The 24335-nt window shown below is 42.1% G+C and overlaps 1 protein-coding gene across 3 annotated transcripts in view; it reads left to right on the top strand.

Moving 5' to 3' along the window:
* The window catches only part of pigq (phosphatidylinositol glycan anchor biosynthesis, class Q), a 75079-nt gene that overhangs the window by 10240 nt on the left and 40504 nt on the right, over window positions 1-24335 (top strand). For all 3 annotated transcript variants that reach the window (XM_043711121.2, XM_043711119.2, XM_087998026.1), the window contains exons 3-6: window positions 6963-7094; window positions 10875-10995; window positions 11909-12035; window positions 12573-12726. In XM_043711121.2, coding sequence (XP_043567056.2) covers window positions 6963-7094; window positions 10875-10995; window positions 11909-12035; window positions 12573-12726 — 534 coding nt within the window. The remainder of the gene's footprint in view (window positions 1-6962; window positions 7095-10874; window positions 10996-11908; window positions 12036-12572; window positions 12727-24335) is intronic.

Below are 24335 nucleotides of genomic sequence, written 5' to 3'. Positions count from 1 at the left end.
GAGGGAAGAGATCAATCTGAGGCTGGTACAGATGAGAAAAGAAGCGAGTCAAATCGTCAGGGCAGGTAGGAACAAAGCAGTGAACAAGGTAGGACTGATAAATTAAACTGCATTTATTTCAATGCAAGGGGCCTAACAGGGGAGACAGATAACTCAGGGCATGGTTAGGAACATGGGACTGAAATATCATAGCAATTACAGAAACATGGCTCAGGGATGGACTGGACTGGCAGCTTAGTGTTCCAGGATACAAATGCTATAGAAAGGATAGCAAGGGAGGCAAGAGGACGGGGAATGGTGTTTTTGATAAGGGATAGCATTACAGCTGTACATAGGGATAATATTCCTGTAAATACATCCAGGGAAGTTATTTGGGTGGAATTGAGAAATAAGAAAGGGATGATCACCTTATTGGGATTGTATTATAGGCCCATAATAGCCAGCAGGAAATTGAGAAACAAATTTGTAAGGAGATCTCAATTATCTGTAAGAATAATAGTGTTTATGATAGAGGATTCTAACTTTCCAAATGTAGACTGGGACTGCCGTAGTGTTAAGAGTTTAGATGGAGAGGACTTTGTTAAGAAAGTACAAGAAAATGTTCTGAGTCAGTATGTGGATGTACCTACTGGAGAAGGTGCAAAACTTGGGAAATAAGGCAGGACAGGTGATTGAGGTGTCAGTAGGGGAGCACTTTGGGGCCAGTGACCATAATTGTATTAGTTTTAAAATAGTGATGGAGAAGGCTAGATCTAAAAGTTGAAGTTCTAAATTGGAGGAAGGCTAATTTTGACGGTATTAGGCAAGAACTTTCAAAAGCTGATTGGAGGCAGATGTTCGCAGGTAAAGGAAGGGCCGGATAATGGGAAGCCTTCAGAAATGAAATAATAAGAGTCCAGAGACAGTGTGTTCCTGTTAGGGTGAAAGGAAAGGCTGGTAGGTGTAGGGAATGCTGGATGAGTAGAGAAATTGAGGGTTTGGCTAAGAAAAAGAAGGAAGCATATGTCAGGTATAGTCAGGAGAGATCGAGTGAATCCTTAGAGAATAAAGGCAGAAGGAGTATACTTAAGAGGGATATCAGGAGGGTAACAAGGGGATTTGAGATAGCTTTGGAAATAGTGTTAAGGAGAATAGTGTTAAGGAGAATACATTAAGGACAAAAGGGTAACTAGGGAGAGAATAGGGTCCCTCAAAGATCAGCAAGGCAACCTTTGTGTGGAGCCGTGGGAGATGGGGGAGATACAAAATGAGTGTTTTGCATCAGTGTTTACTGTGGAGAAGGACATGGTAGATATAGAATGTGGGGAAATAGATGGTAGGATCTTGAAAAATGTCTGTATTACAGAGGAGGAAGTGCTGGAAGTCTTGAAACACATAAAGGTGGATACATCCCCAGGACATGGTCAGGTGTACCCTAGAATTCTGTGGGAAGCTTGGGAAGTGATTGCGGGGCCCTTTGCTGAGATATTTGTATCATCGCTAGTCACAGGTGAGATGCCAGAAGGCTAGAGGTTAGCTAACGTGGTTCCACTATTTAAGAAAGGTGGTAAGGACAAGTCCGGGAACTATAGACCAGTTTGCCTGACATCAGTGGTGGTCAAGTTGTTGGAGGGAATCCTGAGGGACAGGAATTACATGTATTTGGAAAGGCAAGGACTGATTAGGGACAGTCAACATGGCTTTGTGCGTGGGAAATCCTGTCTCACGAACTCGATTGAGTTTTTTGAAACAGTAACAAACAGGATTGATGAGGGCAGACCAGTTGACATGATCTATATGGATGTCAGTAACGTGTTCAACAAGATTAGATCTCATGGAATACAGGAAGAACTAACCATTTGGATACAGAACTGGTTCAAAGGTAGAAGTCAGAGGGTGGTGGTGGAGGATTGTTTTTTCAGACTGGAGGCCTGTGACCAGTAGAGTGCCACAAGTATCAGTGCTGGGTCCACTACCTTTCATCATTAATATAAATGATTTGGATATGAACATAGGAGATATAGTTAGTAAGTTTGCAGGTGACACCAAAATTGGACGTGTAATGGACAGCGAAAAAAGTTACCTCAGAATTCAATCGGATCTTGATCAGATGGGCCAATAGGCCGAGAAGTGGCAGATGGAGTTTAATTTAGATAAATGCGATGTGCTGCATTTTGGGAAAGCAAATCTTAGCAGGACTTATACATTTAATAGTAAGGTCCTTGGCAGTGTTCATGAACAAAAAGAACTTGGAGTGCAGGTTCATAGCTCCTTGAAAGTAGAGTTGCAGGTAAATAGGATAGCGAATAATATATTTGGTATGTTTCCCTTTATTGGTCAGAGTATTGAGTACAGGAGTTGGGAGGTCATGTTGCGGCTGTACAGAATATTGGTTAGGCCATTGTTGGAATATTGCGTGCAATCCTGGTCTCCTTCCTATCGGAAGGTTGTGAAACCTGAAAGGGTTCAGAAAGGATTTACAAGGATGTTGTAAAAACAATGACTGCAGATGCTGGAAACCAGATTCTGGATTAGTGGTGCTGGAAGAGCACAGCAATTCAGGCAGCATCCGAGGACAGGCAAAATCAGAGAGAGGAGGAAAACTTCTTCAAGGCAGGCATCCTTGCAAGAGGATTCGCAGTAGGGTTAAAATCAACGAGGTAAAAACAATGACTGCAGATGCTGGAAACCAGATTCTGGATTAGTGGTGCTGGAAGAGCACAGCAATTCAGGCAGCATCCGAGGACAGGCAAAATCAGAGAGAGGAGGAAAACTTCTTCAAGGCAGGCATCGATTTTAACCCTACTGCGAATCCTCTTGCAAGGATGCCTGCCTTGAAGAAGTTTTCCTCCTCTCTCTGATTTTGCCTGTCCTCGGATGCTGCCTGAATTGCTGTGCTCTTCCAGCACCACTAATCCAGAATCTGGTTTCCAGCATCTGCAGTCATTGTTTTTACCTCGTTGATTTTAACCCTACTGCGAATCCTCTTGCAAGGATGCCTGCCTTGAAGAAGTTTTCCTCCTCTCTCTGATTTTACAAGGATGTTGCCAGGGTTGGAGGATTTGAGCTATAGGGAGAGGCTGAATAGGCTAGGGCTGTTTTCTCTGCAGTGTCGGAGGCTGAGGGGTGACCTTATAGAGGTTTATAAAATCATGAGGGGCATGGATAGGATAAATAGACAAGGTCTTTTCCCTCGGGTGGGGGAGTCCAGAACTAGAGGCCATAAGTTTAGGGTGAGAGGGGAAAGATATAAAAGAGACCTAAGGGGCAACTTTTTAACGCAGAGGGTGGTATGTGTATGGAATGAACTGCTCGAGGAAGTGGTGGAGGCTGGTACAGTCACAACATTTAAAAGGCAGCTGGATGGGTATATGAATAGGAAGGGTTTAGATGGATATGGGCCAAGTGCTGTCAAATGGGACTAGATTAGGTTAGGATATCTGGTTGGCATGGACGAGTTGGACTAAAGGGTCTGTTTCCGTGCTGTACATCTCTCTGACTCTCTATAACCCCAGGGAGTCTAAGGTTATAAGGGACAGGCGTGAAAGTGGAGTTAAGGCCACAATTAGATCAGCCCTGATCTTACTGAATGGCAGGCAGGCTGATAGAGTCAAATGGCCGACTGCTCCAATTTGTAATGGCCTTGTGAAGTTGTTGCTGGTGAGGACCAGCAATTTCATATTTGACCAGGGGAAATGATTGCTGCTTATCTTGTTCCACAGGAGAATAGTTGTTGTGAGCGACCTACTTTTTCAGTGTGCAGTGCCTTAAAATATTATTGTGTGGCCACACATCCCTGTTATTTGTCACATAACAAGGCCTGTGCAATAACTGCTAGACTGCTGCACAGCCTAGCAGGAACATTGAACTTGGCAGAAGTACATTTTATAAAATTTACATTTGTCTCTTCTGGCCAAATTGGTCACAGAGTTTTCACAAAAATGTGGAATATTTAAATCATACTTAATTTCTGAAAAGTTGGACTTGAAACTATTCTATACATAATATGAGATCATTGGAGTAGGCCAATGAGCTTGCTTCATTGTTCACTGAAAACACGAAATAAGTACAGTATAGGTGAAGGCCATTCAGCTCTACATCACACCACCTCTATCCTATCTTTGTAATCCTGCAAATACCAAAGCTAAGCCATCTTGCCCACACAACACATGGTCATTCCACCTAATTGCACATCTTTGGACTCTGGGAGGAAACCAGACCCCCCCCCCACCCCGAGGAAACCCACACAGACTCAGGGAGAACTTGCAGAGAGTCACCCAAGGGTGGAATCGAACCCAGGTCCCTGGTGCTGAGAGGCTGCAGTGCTAATTGCTGAGCTACCGTGCTGCCCATGTTTGATCATCTATTTCCTGCATTAACTCCATGCCCTTGGATGTTTTTAATGTTTTGAATTCTATCAACCTCAGCCTTAAACATACTCAGCTATACCTTGCAGTAAAAGGTGAATACACCTAATCAAAATAGATAAATATCTCTGGTGTACGGAAGAATGACTGCTAAAAGGAACCTTGTCTCAAAAGTTGGGGGCCCGTACATCAGCCAAGCAGATGAGATTTGAGCTTGGAGCTGTGATAAAATGTTGACATATTGACGGCTAACAAGTTTACTCAAAGTTCAATATATAATGAAACTGTAGCCCCAATTTCTAATTGCGTCATTCTCCCTCTCACAACATACTGCTAATGAAGAAAGTGCACATTTATAACCATTCAGGTGGTTGTACTGCACTATCTGGCAATGTTGACTTATTCTCTACAGACCCCTGCAATTGAAACAGTCAGCAGAAGAGCAAATAGAAACCAGTATGGTGCTTGTGTGGGTTAGAAACTGGTGTGGTGGATAGGAACTTTAACTCCTTGAACCTGTTCCATCATTCAGTGAGATCACGGCCAATCTGCAACCTAACTGTGAATGTTGGCATTTGTCCCATATGGCTGACAAACCTTTATCAGTCTCACTTTTAAAATGAACAATTAATTTAGCATCACTTATCATTTACAGAAAAGAATTCCAAATTTCTATGACTCTTTGTACATGAATTTGTAAGTGACCACATATTGACTGATTCGTACTGATTAATTTTGCAGAAGCAACATCTCTCATCCATATTTTCTTGAATTTGCTGTATTGAATGTGAATTTTGCCACAGAAAGCTAGGTCTAGTAATTAAATATCCTTTTAACCATGTGATCGTTACAGTCCCCTCCATGACCCAGTGTCTGAATATTGATGAAAAAAGAAATTTTATTGAGGTTTTTCATCTTGCGTTCATCAGAACAATTCACATACTTGGTTTTCCCGTTAAATGGGTATTCTTGCAAATTGTCTTCATAAGTGAAAGATGAAAAGCTTCAATAAAATGTGTTTTTTTCAAGCAATTCTCAAATTCTGTATTAACTAACTGACAATGTAATCATTGCTTATGATTGCCAATCAACTTTGCTCAGACTGGGAACAATTGAGAATACAGTGTCTCATTCCTTTAGGTTATAAACTGTTGTTGAAGATTATTACAGTTTCATATTTGTTTTTATGAAAAACATTTCCTTTCTGACTCTTGCTTTGTTTAATCTTTCTTACCCTTGCTGTTTTTCTTTCTGTACCAGCTTGGAGATGGAATTTGAATTGGAGTGAATTAGTTCATTCTCAGTCCTTCATCCCTTTTATTTTTAAGCCCTTCAAACCCATTAGTTAAGAAATGTCCAATTAAATTAGGTAACAAATGACTTTTAGAAATATACAATGGTTTTAGTTTAAATCTATAGTTTAACCACAACACTAGTTTCCAACAATCTAGAAGCCCACACCCACCTGAGGAAGAACCCAGCTTTTGTTTTGTGTATAAAGTAAACACACAACCAAATTTCAGAACCCAGCTCTTGAGTATTTTTAATCAACCAGTTCAGGCACAAAATGGCATACTCTGAAGCAGGTGGGAGTTGAAGCCAAAACCTTCTGATCTCAAGGTAGGAATACCACGACTGCGCTACAAAAGCCCCAGAATTCAACTCTTTTCAAACAGATTTACCACCAATTGAACAAAACATTCAATTAAGAAAATTACAGACAATCCACCGGGGCAATGAAATAATAAAATCAAATAAAAGGGAAGGAAACAAAGGAGGGGTCTAAATCAATCTGTACTGGAGATGATGCTTCCCACCCCCCATGGTGTCCACCTATCTCTGCAAACCTCAGGTACTGGTGAACACCACATGGTTCCTCTTCAAGGACACCCATGTGTCCGTGGGACCATCGCAGCAGTTGGGAGTTACCATCCCCTCCACGATCCACTGCCAGGACCTGTTGATAGTTACTTTAAATGTGCCCACAAGAAGGTCCTCTGATCTGCCTGGCATCACCACAAAGTTATCCAATCACCCAGTTAACAATTAACAAATTGCCAACCCAGAAGCAGCAGAACCTAATCCTTTTTTTAATCAACCTGTTCGGATATGTTATGACATACTTCTCTGGTAGTTGACACTCGGGACTATTACTGGAACTGTTCTGTTTGACCCTTAAAGAGGCATGCATTTCTCACACTGATACACCCCATTGTTCACTAAGGTGCTCTGTTTCCCTTGCAGCATTGATACTGTTTGCATTTCCAATGCTATGTGCACCTAAAAAAAACCCAATAGGTGTATATACAAGCCTAAATAGTAGGTACCCTGTTCAAGCAAAATATGGGCCGTGTATCTCTAAAACCGTGATAACATAGGAATGCAATCTTTGCACTTCTTGTAGAGGTAAATAAATTATTGTGTACAATGGCTACACAGTTTAAATCACTTTAAAAAAATTAGATTCAAAATTCACAGCTGTAGTTATCATAAAATATTCTTCCAATTTTTGACATTTCAAGGACAGCTCAACATTTTTATGCATAATGTACCAGCCTGTGTTTACGTTTTATATATAAGAGGTTAAAGTATGTTCTTTTTGTCCTTTTGCTGTAGAGTGTTGAATATTTGGCCCCTGTGTTTTTTATGGAGTAAACTCTCAACCTGTGTGCAGCTTGCACACCGCTTGGATCACTTGCAAACTATCACAACAACTACAAAAGCACAGAATCACATGGAGTTTATGAGGTACAGTCGATTTGGTATTTTTATCTTAATGAATAAATGTAATATCTAACCTTGACCTTAAAACAAAAAGTGACATCTGTCCACTTGCATTTATTGATGTAAAATGGCAACTATATTTCCAGCTAGGGTGGCACACTAGGACAGCAAACCAATTAAAGTCACAGTCTTTATCATTTGAAGTACATTCCTTTCTCCAACTGTGGATGATAGTTTGCAAATTTGTGTCGGTGATTTACAAACTCCAGAAGAAAGAAACCACATCAGTTTTCAATACTCTGATTTAAAAAAAAAGTCAATTTTAAGTTATTTGTAATTAGTTTACTAATGTTTTGTTAGATATCTACGTGGACCGCAATTTCCCCCCCGACGTGGTCGATGATGCCCTCCACCGCATCTCTTCCACTTCCCGCTCCTCCGCCCTTGAGCCCCACCCCTCCAACCGCCACCAGGACAGAACCCCACTGGTCCTCACCTACCACCCCACCAATCTCCATGTACAGCGCATCATCCGCCGTCATTTCCGCCACCTCCAAACGGACCCCACCACCAAGGTTATATTTCCCTCCCCTCCCCTATCAGCATTCTGTAAAGACCACTCCCTCCGTGACTCCCTCGTCAGATCCACACCCCCCCACCAACCCAACCTCCACTCCTGGCACCTTCCCCTGCAACCGCAGGAGGTGCAAGACTTGCGCCCACACCTCCCCCCTCACCTCCATCCAAGGCCCCAAAGGAAACTTCCATATCCGCCACAGATTCACCTGCACCTCCACACACATCATCTATTGCATCCTCTGCACCCGATGTGGCCTCCTCTATATTGGGGAGACAGGCCGCCTACTTGCGGAGCGTTTCGGAGAACACCTCTGGGACACCCGGACCAACCAACCCAACCACCCTGTGGTTCAACACTTTAACTCCCCCTCCCACTCCACCAAGGATATGCAGGTCTTGGACTCCTCCATCGCCAGACCACAACAACACGACGGTTGGAGGAAGAGCGCCTCATCTTCCGCCTAGGAACCCTCCAACCACAAGGGATGAACTCTGATTTCACCAGTTTCCTCATTTCCCCTTCCCCCACCTTGTCTCAGTCAAATCCGTCGAATTCAGCACCGCCTTCCTAACCTGCAATCTTCTTCCTGACCTCTCCGCCCCCACCCCAGTCTGACCTATCACCCTCACCTTGACCTCTTTCCACCTATCGCATTTACGACGCCCCTCCCCCAAGTCCCTCCTCCCTACCTTTGATCTGAGCCAGCTGGACAAACGTTCGTCATTCCTGAAGAAGGGCTTATGCCCGAAACGTCGATTCTCCTGTTCCCTGGATGCTGCCTGACCTGCTGCGCTTTTCCAGCAACACATTCTCAGCTTAGATATCTACGTGTCCTACCAACATGTTTGTGTAAAAATTAGTCTTAAGGCATTTGTTCATAGCTTGACATTTCACAGTTTATGTTCTTGCTATTGATCTTCTATGTCAAATCAAAGCAACCTGTTCCTGTTAGCCACAAAAGTCATTGACTTCAGAAATTTGAAAGTTAAAAACTACCATGTTTGTTGGGGAATTATTAAATTTGCAGTGTTGTGTTTTCGGGCAAGTCTAGTACAATTATTACTGCAGTCAGACCATGAGGGCAATTTGTGATAAGCAATGTAATGGATTGCACACTGGTTACAACAGAAAACAAAGGTCATGTTAAATATGGTTACTTAGACAGGCAGAAGATCTGAAATGACGTTCTACAGAAATTGATGTTGGTATCACACTTGTTTATTCTTTAAAAAAACATAATAAATTACATAATAATTACCAGAAGCCAAGTATAAATCGTTAATACAGAAGAGTGTCACAGTATAAGAAGCGATTATTTAGCCAAGTTGCAGAACAGACTTGTTAGCAGGATAGGTATGAGTGAAGCGGTATATTTTGGTAGGAGAAATAAAAGGGTCATCTACTTCTTGGAAGCTGAGAGTCCAAATAGGATACAGGGGAAGTATAAGGGCACTTATGGTTTCCAATTCAATAAATGTAATGCTGCAGATTAATGAAATCATGTAAAATGAAAACAAAGTGTAGAGATTCAGTTCTAGACGAATGGAATTCAAAAGCAAAAAAAATACATTAAACCTTTGTCTAGAAGTTTGGTTAGACCCTATTTAAAGTGCTAGCCTCTACGTTACAAAAAGCACATAGAGGCAGTAGATCTTTTTGTCAATTCATTGATAATTGTACCATCTTAGTTCTGATATGGCAAATCTTATAATATCTGAACCAAGGTGGTACAATTATCAAGAAAGATTTAATTGGCTGCAGTTCTTTTCACTTGAGGTCTTCAAAATTATACAGGTGTTCATCAGGATAAATTTGGCTCTGATAAAATATTATAAATGCTATTTTACAATCTTGAAGCAGACTTTGCACACTTTTTTGTTGCTTGCATTCTCTCCTTTAAAGCTGCTAACATCTGCTGAGGTATCATTCCATATCTAACAGTTATCCCTTTTCTTTCTCAAGTGATCATTCTTCAGGTGTGAATTTGGACAGTGGTAGTTCAGCTGTTGTACTGTGAGGGCACTGCAGTCAAGCATAGACCTACCTTTCATGACATCTACACACAAGCACTTTTCAACATGGGTCAATGCTCATTGCACCCAAAACAATTTGTACTTATTTCTCGTCCTTAATATAATGAAGCATTACAAAGCATTTCACACGGCATTTTAAAATAAAGTGCAACACCACACCACTCCACACCACATGAGATATTATAGGAGAAGATCCAACTTTGTAGGCAGCCTCTTAAAAGGGGAAACAACATAGGGAGACAGAAAGGTTTAGTTATATCATTCCAGAACTAAGGGCCTAGGCAACTGCAGTCCAAAGCCATCAATGCATGAGCTTTACGAATGCTCAAGATTAGAAAAGTATAGGAGTTCAGATATCTCAAAAGGTCACAGATATTAGAGAGGGGGAGGAGCAAGGCAGCACGGTGGCACAGTGGTTAGCACTGCTGCCTCACAGCGCTAGAGACCCGGGTTCAATTCCCGCCTCAGGCGACTGACTGTGTGGAGTTTGCACATTCTCCCCGTGTCTGCGTGGGTTTCCTCCGGGTGCTCCGGTTTCCTCCCACAGTCCAAAGATGTGCAGGTCAGGTTTATTGGCCATGCTAAATTGCCTGTAGTGTTAGGTAAGGGGTAAATGTAGGGGTATGGGTGGGTTGCGCTTCGGCAGGACGGTGTGGACTTGTTGGGCTGAAGGGCCTGTTTCCACACTGTAAGGAATCTAATCTAACCTAAGACAATGGAGTGAGTTGGAACAAGGATGAAAATTTTAAGTTGTGTTGTTTAACTGAGCCAGTGTTGGTCAGTGAGCCCCATGCATGCTGGGTGAATGAGATTTGAGACATGTAGCAGACAAGATGAGCTTACGTTTACACAGGGTAAATTGTAGGAAAGGAGGACTCTCAGCAACAGAAGAACTGAGGCAGTCAATGGTGGATCGTGGGCCGCCTCTCCCAAACCACACCCATGCCCCTTATTTCTTCCCTCTGCTCTGACCTTGGAGTACTGGAACCAATTGAAGTATCTCAATTGACACCAAAGTGGAGATCAGCTAACTCAATACAGACTAGATAATGTTACAGAAATCTTCAAGTGTGTGTCTCTGTCTGGATGCTGAGGAACAAAACATCATCGAGTACTCACCAAAATTCTCCAAATTACCTTTTGATAAGTCAGCATTTGATGTATCCCAGAAAACATTTTGTTTCCTTCCAGAAAAGCCAACCTCTTTGTTTCATTCCTAATTGATGTGGCTCTTGGATTGTTGTTGATCTCCTGGCTTTATCAGAAGAATCGTATTGGCCAGCTAGCAGATGCCCTTGTTCCAGTTGCTGATGTAAGAAATTTTAAATCTCTTAATCTTTTGAAAAAAGCATAAACTATTGCGAGAAACTCTGTCACTTTTTTGTCATTTTCTGGGTTTTAATTTATGAGCCTTTGCTGAGTGGTCTTCACTGGCTCAGCAGGAAGCATCCATCTTCACTCTGATCTTTGCTGGCTTAATTGAGCTCAGGTTACATGAAACGTGATTTCTATACTATCAAAGAATATACTTAGATGAGACTGATTTATAGAATTCCTGATGAAGGGCTTTTGCCCGAAACGTTGATTTTCCTGCGCCTCGAATGCCTCCTGACCTGCTGTGCTTTTCCAGCATCACACACTTGCCTCTAATTTCCTGCATCTGCAGTACTCACTTTCGCCTGGTTTATAGAATTGACCAGTTTATACTATGTGACCAGAGTAGGAGACGTTTTAGCAGCATGGGCTGATTCTACGTATACATAAACAGTGGACAGCAATGGGCAATGAAGAGCACTTTTAAAGAGATTGTAGACATGGACAAAGGCATCATATAAATTTTGTGAAAAATGTTCGATATGTCATTTAACATCTCATAGTGTGTTAGACTACAGTTTAAAGTTAAATTGAAGTAGTGGTTTGAAACTAAATTTCCTTGCCAATGCAGCTACAGTCACTGATCTCAAATAGTATCAATCAAATAAATATGCATCAAACCTCGGACTACTCACCAGTCAGTTAATATTTACTGTTATAATATCGCAAAACCTTTAGTGAAAATATTGACTATATGTGCTAAATCCTATCCAGATTGTCTGTGATCGCTTTTTAAATATGGTTTCACTAGGTTGGAGTTCCACTACATGTAATGTGAAATCTAAGTCTGTTGAGTGTTATCCTGCCAAATCTATGAAGTTATGACATTAAAGATATTTCTATGATAACAGCACGTTGCCAAGGAATTGCAGGAACTGCTAGAGTGGCTAATGGGAGCTCCTGCTGGTTTAAAGATGAACAAAGCACTTGACGAAGTGCTGGGGCGTTTTTTCCTGTATCACATACACCTTTGGATAAGTAAGTAATTCTCTGCTGCAGTAGAGACATAGAGCCACACAGCACAGAAACGGACCCTTTGGTCCCACGAGTCCATGCCAACCATAATCTTAAATTAAACTGGTCCCACCTGCCTCCGCTTGGTCCATATCCCTCCAAACATTTCTTATTCATGAACTTATCCAAATGTCTTTTAAATGTTGTAACTGTACCTACATCCACCACTTCCTCTGGAAGTTCATTCTGCATACAAACCATTCTGTGTAAAAAAAAAAGGTTGCGCCTCATGTCCTTTTTAAATCTTTCTCCTCTCACCTTAAACATATGCCCACTAGTCTTGAAATCCCAGATAATGGGTAAAAGACACCTGCCATTCACCTTATCTATACTCTAATTGTGATCTGACGGTACAGATACTGGTTTCAGAGAAAGCTCTAATAGTGAGAGTATTGCTTCGTAATTGCCATCCAGCATTGCTTGCTTTGTGTTTGTGCAGAACCTTTGTCAAGTTTCTTGTTATTAGTGACAACATCAGTTCATTGTGTATTTATTCCATAGGTTATATCCATTTGATGTCTCCATTTATTGAGATGATCCTGTGGTACGCTGGATTAGCAGCATGTCTTGGCTTGACTGTTGCTTTGTCCGTTGTTTCAGACATCATTGCTCTGCTGACTTTTCACATCTACTGCTTTTATGTATATGGGGCCAGGTAAGATGTCAACATTAGTGAGGCGATAGCCTAGTGGTATTATTGCTGAACTGTTAATCCAGGCACCTGCATAATGTTCCGGGGAGCCAGATTCGAATCCATCTACAGTTTACTGTGGAATTTGAATTCAATAGAAAAACATCTGGAATTAAGAGTCTAATGATGACCATGAACCCATTGTCGATTGTCAGAAAAACCCATCTGGCTGACTAATGGCCTTTAGGGAAGGAAATTGCCATCCTTACCTGGTTTGGTCTACATGTAACTCCAGACCCACAGCAGTGTGTTTGACCCTTAACTGCCCGCTGGACAATTAGGGATGGGCAATAAATGCTGGCCTAGTCAGCGACGACTCATGCCATGAGTAAATTTGAAAAACATTTCACTGGGGGCCAGCAAAACATTACTGACTAGCAGCAAAATAATTGAAGGTTTAAAAAACACAAGACATTTTGAACCAGAAAACCATTCATTATTTTGTTTTTTCCAACATGGTAGCTTGCCTTCTACAGCTCAGGTTTGACTATAAGAATCAGCAAACATAAGTCTGTGTAACACAAAATCTCCTCAAGGTCTGAACCATGCTCAGAATAGCAGTTTTACTTCTGATTCAGAAGTTGACGGATGTTTCACTCCAGGAACATTTGTTTTTTTTTTATTTTAGATTAGATTAGATTAGATTACTTACAGTGTGGAAACAGGCCCTTCGGCCCAACAAGTCCACACCGACCCGCCGAAGCGCAACCCACCCATGCCCCTACATTTACCCCTTACCTAACACTACGGGCAATTTAGCATGGCCAATTCACCTGACCTGCACATCTTTGGACTGTGGGAGGAAACCGGAGCACCCGGAGGAAACCCACGCAGACACGGAGAGAACGTGCAAACTCCACACAGTCAGTCGCCTGAGGCGGGAATTTATTGATGTGTTGCGGACATCACTATCCATATGCATTATCACCCATCCCAATTATTCCTGAGAGGGTGATGCTACTGTCCTTGGACCCACAGTGCTGTTAGAAAAGAAATTCCAGCATTTGGACCCCAGCAACAGTAAGGGATAGTTCCCAGTCAGGATGGTGAGTGGCCTTGGGAGGAAAGACTTGCAGGAACATGATCTTCCCAATCATCTGTTGCCCTTGTCTTTCTAGATTGTAGTGATCACAGATTTGAAAGCCTCTCTCAAAGGAGTTTTGGTGAGTTTCTACAGTGCATCTTGTAAATGGTGCACGCTGCTGCCCTTGCATATCAGTGATGGAGGGAGTGAATGCTGAAGGTGGGATGCATGCAATACTGGTCAAGCTCCTTGAGTGATGTTGGAGTTGAACTTATCCAGACAACTGGGGCGTATTCCATGACACTCCTGACTTGTGCCTTCTCTATTGTTGACAGGGTGTAGCAAGTCAGGAAGTGAGTTACTCGCTGCAGAACCCCTAGCCTCTGACCTGTTCTAGTAGCTACTAAATTTATATGGCGAAAGTGAGGACTGCAGATAGAGCCATAGAGTCATAGAGATGTACAGCATGGAAACAGACCCTTCGGTCCAACCCATCCATGCCGACCAGATATCCCAACCCAATCTAGTCCCACCTGCCAGCACCCGGCCCATATCCCTCCAAAACCTTCCTATTCATATACCCATCCAAATGCCTCTTAAATGTTGCAATTGTACCAGCCTCCACCACATCCACTGGCAGCTCATTCCATACACGTACCACCCTCTGCTTGAAAAAGTTGCCCCTTAGGTCTCTTATATCTTTCCCCTCTCACCCTAAACCGATGCCCTCTAGCTCTGGACTCCCCGACCCCAGGGAAAAGACTTTGTCTATTTATCCTATCCATGCCCCTCATAATTTTGTAAACCTCTATAAGGTCACCCCTCAGCCTCCGACGCTCCAGAGAAAACAGCCCCAGCCTGTTCAGCCTCTCCGTGTAGATCAGATCCTCCAACCCTGGCAACATCCTTGTAAACCTTTTCTGAACCCTTTCAAGTTTCGCAACATCTTTCCGATAGGAAGGAGACCAGAATTGCACGCGATATTCCAACAGTTGCCTAACCAATAACCTGTACAGCCGCAACATGACCTCCCAACTCCTGTACTCAATACTCTGACTAATAAAGAAAAGCATGCCAAATGTCTTCTTCACTATCCGATCTACCTGCGACTCCACTTTCAAGGAGCTATGAACCTGCACTCCAAGGTCTCTTTGTTCAGCAACACTCCCTAGGAACTTACCATTAAGTGTATAAGTCCTGCTAAGATTTGCTTTCCCAAAATGCAGCACCTCACATTTATCTGAACTAAACTCCATCTGCCACTTCTCACCCCATTGGCCCATCTGGTCCAGATCCTGTTGTAATCTGAGGTAACCCTCTTCACTATCCACTACACCTCCAATTTTGGTGTCATCTGCAAACTTACTAACTGTACCTCTTATGCTCGCATCCAAATCATTTATGTAAATGACAAAACATAGAGGGCCCAGCACCGATCCTTGTGGCACTCCACTGGTCACAGGCCTCCAGTCTGAAAAACAACCCTCCACCACCACCCTCTGTCTTCTACCTTTGAGCCAGTTCTGTATCCAAATGGCTAGTTCTCCTTGTATTCCATGAGATCGAAGTTTGCTAATTAGTCTCCCATGGGGAACCTTGTCGAACGCCTTACTGAAGTCCAAATAGATCACATCTACTGCTCTGCCCTCATCAATCTTCTTTGTTACTTCTTCAAAAAACTCAATCAAGTTTGTGAGACATGTTCCCTCGCACAAAGCCGTGTTGACTATCGCAAATCAGTCCTTGCCTGTCCAAATACATGCACACCCTGTCCCTCAGGATTCCCTCCAACAACTTGCCCACCACCGAGGTCAGGCTCACAGGTCTATAGTTCCTTGGCTTGTCTTTACCACCCTTCTTAAACAGTGGCACCACGTTTGCCAACCTCCAGTCTTCTGGTACATCACCTGTGACTCGATAATACAAATATCTCAGCAAGAGACTCAGCAATCACTTCTCTAGCTTCCCACAGAGTTCTCGGGTACACCTGATCAGGTCCTGGGGATTTATCCACTTTTAAACGTTTCAAGACATCTAGCATTTCCTCCTCTGTAATCTGGACATTTTGCAAGATGTCACCATCTATTTCCCTACAGTCTATATCTTCCATATCCTTTTCCACAGTAAATACTGATGCAAAATATTCATTTAGTATCTCCCCCACTTTCTGTGGCTCCACACAAAGGCCGCCTTGCTGATCTTTGAGGGGGCCTATTCTCTCCCTCGTTACCCTTTTGTCCTTAATATATTTGTAAAATCCCTTTGGATTCTCCTTAATTCTATTTGCCAAAGCTATCTCAGGTCCCCGTTTTGCCCTCCTGATTTCCCTTTTAAGTATACTCCTACTTTATACTCTTCTAAGGATTCACTCGATCTATCCTGTCTATACCTGACATATGCTTCCTTCTTTTTCTTAACCAAACCCTCAATTTCTTTGGTCATCCAGCATTCCCTATACCTACCAGCCTTCCCTTTCACCCTAACAGGAATATACTTTGTCTGGATTCCTGTTATCTCATTTCTGAAGGCTTCCCATTTTCCAGCCATCCCTTTACCTGCAAACATCTGCCTCCAATCAGCTTTTGAAAGTTCTTGCCAGATACCGTCAAAATTGGCCTTTCTCCAATTTAGAGCTTCAACTTTTAGATCTGGTCTATCCTTTTCCATCACTATTTTAAAATGAATAGAATTATGGTCGCTGGTCCCAAAGTACTCCCCCACTGACACCTCAGTCACCTGCCCTGCCTTATTTCCCAAGAGTAGGTCAGGTTTTGCACCTTCTCTAGTAGGTACATACACATACTGAATCAGAAAATTGTCTTGTACACACTTAAGAAATTCATCTCCATCTAAACCTTTAACACTATGGCAATCCCAGTCGATGTTTGGAAAGTTAAAATCCCCTACCATAACTACCCTATTATTCTTACAGATAGCTGAGATCTCCTTACAAGTTTGTTTCTCAATTTCCATCTGACTATTTGGGGGGGTCTATAATACAATCCCAATAAGGTGATCATCCCTTTCTTATTTCTCAGTTCCACCCAAATAACTTCCCTGGATGTAATTCCGGGAATATCCTCCCTCAGCACAGCTGTAATGCTATCCCTTATCAAAAATGCCACTCCCCCTCCTCTCTTGCCTCCCTTTCTATCCTGCCTGTAGCATTTGTATCCTGGAACATTAAGCTGCCAGTCCTGCCCATGCCTGAGCCATGTTTCCGTAATTGCTATGATATCCCAGTCCCATGTTCTTAACCATGCCCTGAGTTCATCTGCCTTCCCTGTTAGGCCCCTTGCATTGAAATAAATGCAGTTTAATTTATTAGTCCTACCTTGTCCCTGCCTGCCCTGATTGTTTGACTTACTTCTGTTCTCAGCTGTACCTGTCTCAGATTGATCTCTTTCCTCACTATCTCCCTGGGTCCCAGCCCCCCACACCTTACTAGTTTAAATCCTCCCAAGCAGTTCTAGCAAATTTCCCTGCCAGTATATAAGCCCCTTCCAATATAGGGCAATCCGTCCTTCTTGTACAGGTCACTTCTACCCCAAAAGAGATTCCAATGATCCAAAAATATGAATCCTTCTCCCATACAACAGCTCCTCAGCCATGCATTCATCTGCTCTATCCTCCTATTCCTGCCCTCACTAGCTCGTAGCACTGGGAGTAATCAAGATATTACTACCCTTGAGGACCTCCTTTTTAAATTTCTGTCTAACTCTCTGTAATCTCCCTTCAGAGTCTCAACCTTTTCCCTTCCAATGTCGTTGGTTCAAATGTAGACAATGACCTCCTGCTGGCCCGTCTCCCCCGTGAGAACATTCTGCACCCTCTCTGAGACATCCTTGATCTTGGCACCAGGGAAACAACACACCATTCTTTTTCTCTGCTGGCCACAGAAACGTCTGTCTGTACCTCTGACTACAGAATCCCCTAACACAATTGATCTCTTGGAAGCCGACATACCCCTCGTTGTATTAGAGCCAGTCTCAATACCAGAAACTTGGCTATTTGTGCTACGTTCCCCTGAGAATCCATCACCCCCTACATTTTCCAAAACAGCATACCTGTTTGAGATGGGTATATCCACAAAAGACTCCTGCCCTAGGTGCTGACCTCTCTCACCCTTCCTGGAGTTAACCCATCTATGTGACTGTATCTGAGACTTTCCCCCCTTCCTATAACTGCCATCCATCATATACTGTTGCTGTTGCAAATTCCTCATTGCTTCTATCTGTCTCTCCAACCAATCCACTCGATCTGATAAGATTCGCATCCAACAGCATTTATGGCAGATATGATCCGCAGTAACATGCTGGAGATTAGAGTCGAGAGTGTGGTGCTGGAAAAGCACAGCAGGTCAGGCAGCATCCGAGGAGCAGGAAAATCGACTATGTTTACGTGACTAGTCCAATTAGCTTCTTGCCAATGATAACCTCCAGGATGTTGATAGTGGAGAATTCAGCAATAGTAATGCCATTGAATGGGATGGGATGAAACTTAAATTCTATTTTGGAGATGGTCATTGCTTGATACTTGTGTGGTGCTTGCCACTTAACAGCGAAAGCCTAAACGTATCCAGATCTCTGTGCATATGAACATAGACTGCTTGAGGATCTGAGGCATTACAAATAAGTTTGACATTGAACAATTATTAGTGCATATTCCTACTTCTGAACTCTTATTTTTTGGCATCAAGTTATGTTATGATCTGGCTTGGAACCAGCAACCTATTTTCTTCAACTGTATAATGCTTGAGATCCCGTTATTTAGAGAATGAAGCCACAAGTTTCCAAAATGTTAAACAAAAGTGAACATTGCTATACGGATATATTCACGCAATTTTAGCATCAGAATTAATCAGAAGTGAATGCAAACAACAGAGGAGCTATGATCAAATGTGACCAAGATATCTCAGTTTTTCCCCAGTGACAATGTGGGTCACCAAAACTCATTAAAACTTTATTAGGTATTATGAACTCCAGTCTTTTGAAGATCTGGCCTTGAAATGCCTTCAAAAGCTGCCCCATCCTGTACTGCCTCAAAGCAGCTTACATTTGATCATTCACTCTCCTTTACTGGGCCAGTGCTCCCTAAGTTCTTGAAACTACACTCCAACACCTGCTTACAGGCACAATTCCAGCTTGGCTGCAGACAGCTAGTTCCGTCAACCTGGTATTGCTGCCAGTTTCTCAGAATTTCAGTCTTAGCTGCATGAATCAAATCTGCTTCTGTAGAAGGGTTGCTGGACTTGGAACATTAGCTCTACTGTCTCTCCACAGATACTGCCAGACCTGCTGAATTTTTCAACCCTTTCTGCTTCAATCTCTACTTGTGGCTTTTCTTCATGCCCCCCTTTCTCAGCTGGATTTAGCTATTACTGGCCCACAAGCTATTTCCAAGTTCCCACAGCTCCCTGAGATTTTCCTGAACTCTGACAATAAACTTAAGTGCACCAGTGCTTCTGTGAGCCCTAATACAGGGAATTATTAAACAGTTCTCAGTCTACTTTCAGAGCCCCAGTTACACAGAGCTACTGACTTTGAACAGAAGAGTGACAGCAGCATTTTTCTCTATGTGGAGCCTATTCTTTTACTCCTTATTCTCTCCAATAACTCACTGCTCAGTAACCTTTGAATTATTCTGAGTGAGTGATTGATAACCTCATAAGAAACTCCACAATTTTTCCTCGGCAGATTTGACTGTTCCCCAAATGTTATAATTAATTTTATAATTTTCTTGCTAACGTCTTCCCCACGAAATGGAAGCAATGCAAATAGATACAAAAAATTGAATTCTTCATGCTTTATGATGGAGGGAAGATCACTTTCTCACAAAACCTATGTTGACCTCCAGACATCCAGTGCTGAAAGATTGCTGCGTTTTTGGAGGACAGAGCTTTAAAAATTCGGGTCCTTGAGTCCTTTCTGGTGGGTGCAAAAAGCAATATTTTGAAGACGAGCATGGGAAATATTCCCAATCCTCTCTTCAATATTTATCCCTCAACAAACCATTTATAAACAGATTACCTAGTCATTACCTTATTGCAGTCTATAACGGCTTGCACATTTTGGCTGTGATTGTCATTACAACTGTTACTCTTCAAGCAAATTTATGTGCTGTCCTGGATTACAAAAAAATGCCGTGCATTTTGATATTCAAACTAATTAAGATTGCACAAAGGCCTCATAACAAGTACATTGATATAAAGGACAAGTCGTATGATCTACCATGGTTTGTTTCATATACATTTTTCCCTTTAAGCAGGGGTCAGTGCCAAAAAGTGTTGTTTACTCCATAAGCAATAATGACTGAATTATTGGAAATTATTCCAGTACCGGAGTTGTATCTGATGATGGGAGATGCAAGAAATCAGCAATGACTTGTTCTGACCTCCTCAAACCTCTATGACCTCGCCAAGGTGCAAGCAAGTATTGTTATAGTTTGAACAACTTAAATCTCAATGTCATGCAGGAAAAAGCAGATCAGTTAACTGGGGTTCATGCCACTACAATCTCTCCAACGCCTGTGAGCTATGGTTGTGGTATATCCCATTTGCAGACCAACGATTTCAGCAACTAACCAGGGTTCCTTCAATATCTGTGCTCTTTGCTATCAAGGAGGACAAGAAAAGCAATCTGGTGGGAACACCACCTCTCCATGCTTCCCTCCAAATCCTAAAGTGAGGGCAAGTGTTGTCCTATTCTTCTATTCTCTCAGTGCTAAAACCCTGGAATTTCCTGCATAACACCATTTCGGAAATATCTTCATTGTAAAGCAAAGCTTGTCTCTAATCCAATACCACATCAAGATAGCCAGGGACAGGAAATAATACCACCTTGCTGGTATCACCCTCGCCCAAACAGCAAGTTAAAAAGCATGTTAAAAACTAATCTTTTCGAATAATCATGGCTACGCATTTGTCTAATATTAAGCGAGTGGCTGACATTCTCTCAGACATCTCTTGAGGCCATTAGAAAAGTCCTGAAAAATGCAATAACAAGATGCTGATTGATTTCATATGTTCTTCACCTCTTGCTTTAGCCAAATACTAGACCTTGGCTCAGCACCTTTTTGTGGTGTGTTCACATTAAAACTGGATGTTTTAATTTTTAAATCTATAGTTTATTGAAATGTACCTTTGCACTATATACATGCCTGTATATTTAGCATTCATTGGACTCCATATTTTTCTCTCATCTCTCCATTTGTCCAAACAAGTTTTTTTTAGTTTGTAAATCTACATCACAATTCCAAATATTTCTCATTATAATTTATGCACATTCTGAATTAGGAAACAGTATGACATTGAATATTGTGTTAATAACGTTTATCATAACGTATACCTAGCTTCAACATGTGCAATTAATAAAATTGGAATTGCCAATTGTCTTCTTTCCAAAATCCAGATAGGTTCCTCTGCTGTCCTCTGGGTTTACTTTCAAAATTATCATTCCATATAGTTAGATATCTTGCTTACCAGGTGGTGCTAAAACATTTCATTTTTCTCACAGCGGTTTTTCTAGAGTGCCATTTTCCTCAAAATTGTTTTCAGTCTACTGGACTTTTAGAAACTGTGGGCTGGATCTTATGTATTTTTGGCTGTGCAAGTTGCGCTGAGTTTTTATGGAGAGGTCCTCACCACAAGACCAAATGAGATTTCAGCTGTATCTTAGGAAACTCACCTCATTAACTACCTACTCTACCCCTGTAATGTCCATCGCATCCAATTCCAGCCCTACCCTACTACATGCATTCCTGACAGATATCCACTAGAAGACCAGCCTTCCTAACATCTGCGCGATTTTTTAAAAACTGCTTTAGACCTGGATGAGTACTGGCCTTCCAAAGTTGCTGTGTTCAGCTGACAATGGAATCTGAATAAGTCAGAAAAGGGGACGATGACACCATGCTTCGCTGACTGGGACCTAGAGGCCTTGAACCTTGACAGCCTGTCCCAAAGTTACCATGTGGGTCAATGCTGTCTCAGTGGTTCAGAAGAGTGGAGCAGCAGCGCCACTGGAATGTCAGTAACATTCTCTTTTCTGCCAGGGTAGGCACTGCACTTTTCTCTCTGCTATAGTACCCACCTCCCATCAAGGCTTCTGCTCTGTCAGTCTCATTATTTCCTGCAATATCTTTCCCTCCCAATCTCCCCAACTTCCTATTCCACTAACCCTGAATGGTCTTTGCACTGCCATCTCACCCATTTGGAGCACCTCCCCACCTTTCAACTACATGCTTCCGCACGAGCTGCCGTGTCACCTTATTTCATTGCACTCAATTCTCACCTTTCTCTCGTTATAGGAGAAGATAGACCACGTTAGGGCAGATAGGGATCTGACATGTGAAAGGTGCCCTATGTTTGATTCCTCATCCCCTATAGGGAGAGAGTCCTGTCCCTATTGAAGACGACCGGGATAGGTCTCATCAGAATTTTTGTCCAATTCTGCCATAAATCTTGCTGTAGCCCATATTACTCAGGGCCCTGTACGTTTCCACCTTGTGTAACGGCTACAGTGATGTGGTGATTTTCTGCTTTTACTATTGCACTATGATGGCTGTCTATTTTAAAATAATAAAGGTTATTGGTCCCTAACCAGATTATAACATAATTTGGTGGATCTCTTTTTTTAAATCATTGAATCAGAGAATCTCTATAGTGCGGAAAGAGGCTCCCCGGTCCACTGACTCTGCACCAACCCTCCGAGCAACATCCCACCCAGACCTCCTCACCCTGTCCCCATAACCCCACATTTCCCATGGCTAACCCATCTAGCCTGCACATTCTTGGATACTATGGACAATTTAGCATGGCTAATCCACCTAACCTGCACATTTTTGGACTGTGGGAGGAAATCCACATAGACAAGGGTCGAGATTGTGTTGCTGGAAAAATACAGCAAGTCAGGCAGCATCCGAGAAGCAGGAGAATCGACATTTCAGGCATAAGCCCTTTATCAGGAAGGGCTGATGAAGGGCTTATGCCTGAAATGTCAATTCTCCTGCTCCTCGAATGCTGCCTGACCTGTTATGCTTTTCCAGCACCACACTCTCCACTCTGATCTCCAGCATCTGCAGTCCTCACTTACTCCACGCAAACAAGGGGAGAGCATGCAAATTCCACACAATCAGCCAGAAATTGAATCAAATCTGGGTACTGGAGCTGTGAGGCAGCAGTGCTAACTATTGAGCCACTGTGCTGCCCATTTCACCCAGGATCATAATACGTTTGGCGATATGGTCCAAGATCCAAATATCAGGAAATGACATGGATGTAACGTTAGAAGATACTATAGCCAAATTTGCAGATGACACTAACAGTTGCAATGAAGAAATAAAACATTTTCAGATAAAATGAATAGGTTCGTTGAATGGTCCACAATTTGGTATATGAAGTTTAATGTGGATAAATGTGAAGTTATCCATTTTGATCAGAGGAAAAGAAAAGTAACTTATTATCGAAATGGAGAGATACTTCGGAGTACTTTGGTGCAGAGAGATGTGTGTGTCTTTGTGTATGAGTTGCAGAAAAGGAGTTTGCAGATACACCAGGTGGTAAATTCAACCTTGGTTTCCTTACTTGAGCAACATAGTTGTATTGGAGGCAGTTAAAGGCGATTCATTAGATTGATTCCCAAAATGAGAGCTTTGTGTTATGAAGAAAGGTAGAGCAGTTTAGGCTGATACTCTCTGGAGTTCAGAACAATGTGAGAAGATCTAATTCAGGTATACAAGATGCTAAAAGAGATTGGCAAAGTAGACTGAGAGAGGATGTTTCTTCATGGGGCAATATAGAATGAGAGGGCATAATTTAAAGTAGGGGATGGCCTTTACGATAAGAGGTGGCAGATTTAACATCGAGTTGAGACATAAATCCGTGGAATTCAGTACCTCTGAGTGTGGTGGAAGCTTGAATAAATCTAAGGAGTAGATAGACAGATTTTCAATTAGTAATGGTTTGAAGGGTTATGGGGAGGGGCAGGAGAGTGAAGTTGAGGCCAAGATGCGATCAGTCATGATTGTATTAAATGACAGAGCAGGCTTGGGGGCTGAATGGCCTACTCTTGCTCCTAGTTCTGATGTTCCTATGCAAGATTACTGCATCTTTCTATTATTCTGGCAATGAAATTAATTCAAGATATTACTTTTATGAGAAATGGAATGAGCAGAGAACTTCAGTATATAGCTCCATTTATAAATTTGAAAATCGCAAGTGAATCACTTGGCACTTGATATGGTTCATTAATTTTTAAATGCTTTTTTATCAAAATAATTGAAATATAATTTTGTTCATGAAGTAGTTAATTAGTCTACACTGAAATGGCATTAAGATTCTCTGGAGTGTATTACTTTTATGAGCTGGGAAGACCATAACATAAAGGGACAGGAGTAGGCCAGTCAGTCTATTTATTTTCTATGCCCTGGACAGTTATTTATGCCTCTCAAAAAAAAATCACAAATATAGATGTCTGGTCGTTATCATGTTGGCTTTTTTTAGCGTTTGACTGCAACCTTTGCTACAATACAACAGTGACGTCATTAAAAC

The sequence above is a fragment of the Chiloscyllium plagiosum genome, unplaced genomic scaffold, assembly GCF_037043375.1.
Source record: "Chiloscyllium plagiosum isolate Xiang-an unplaced genomic scaffold, Cpla_swu_hap1 HiC_scaffold_20, whole genome shotgun sequence".
Lineage (NCBI taxonomy): Eukaryota > Metazoa > Chordata > Chondrichthyes > Orectolobiformes > Hemiscylliidae > Chiloscyllium > Chiloscyllium plagiosum.
The sequence above is the reverse complement of the archived record's forward strand: the minus strand, read 5'-3'. Positions and strand labels throughout refer to the sequence as shown.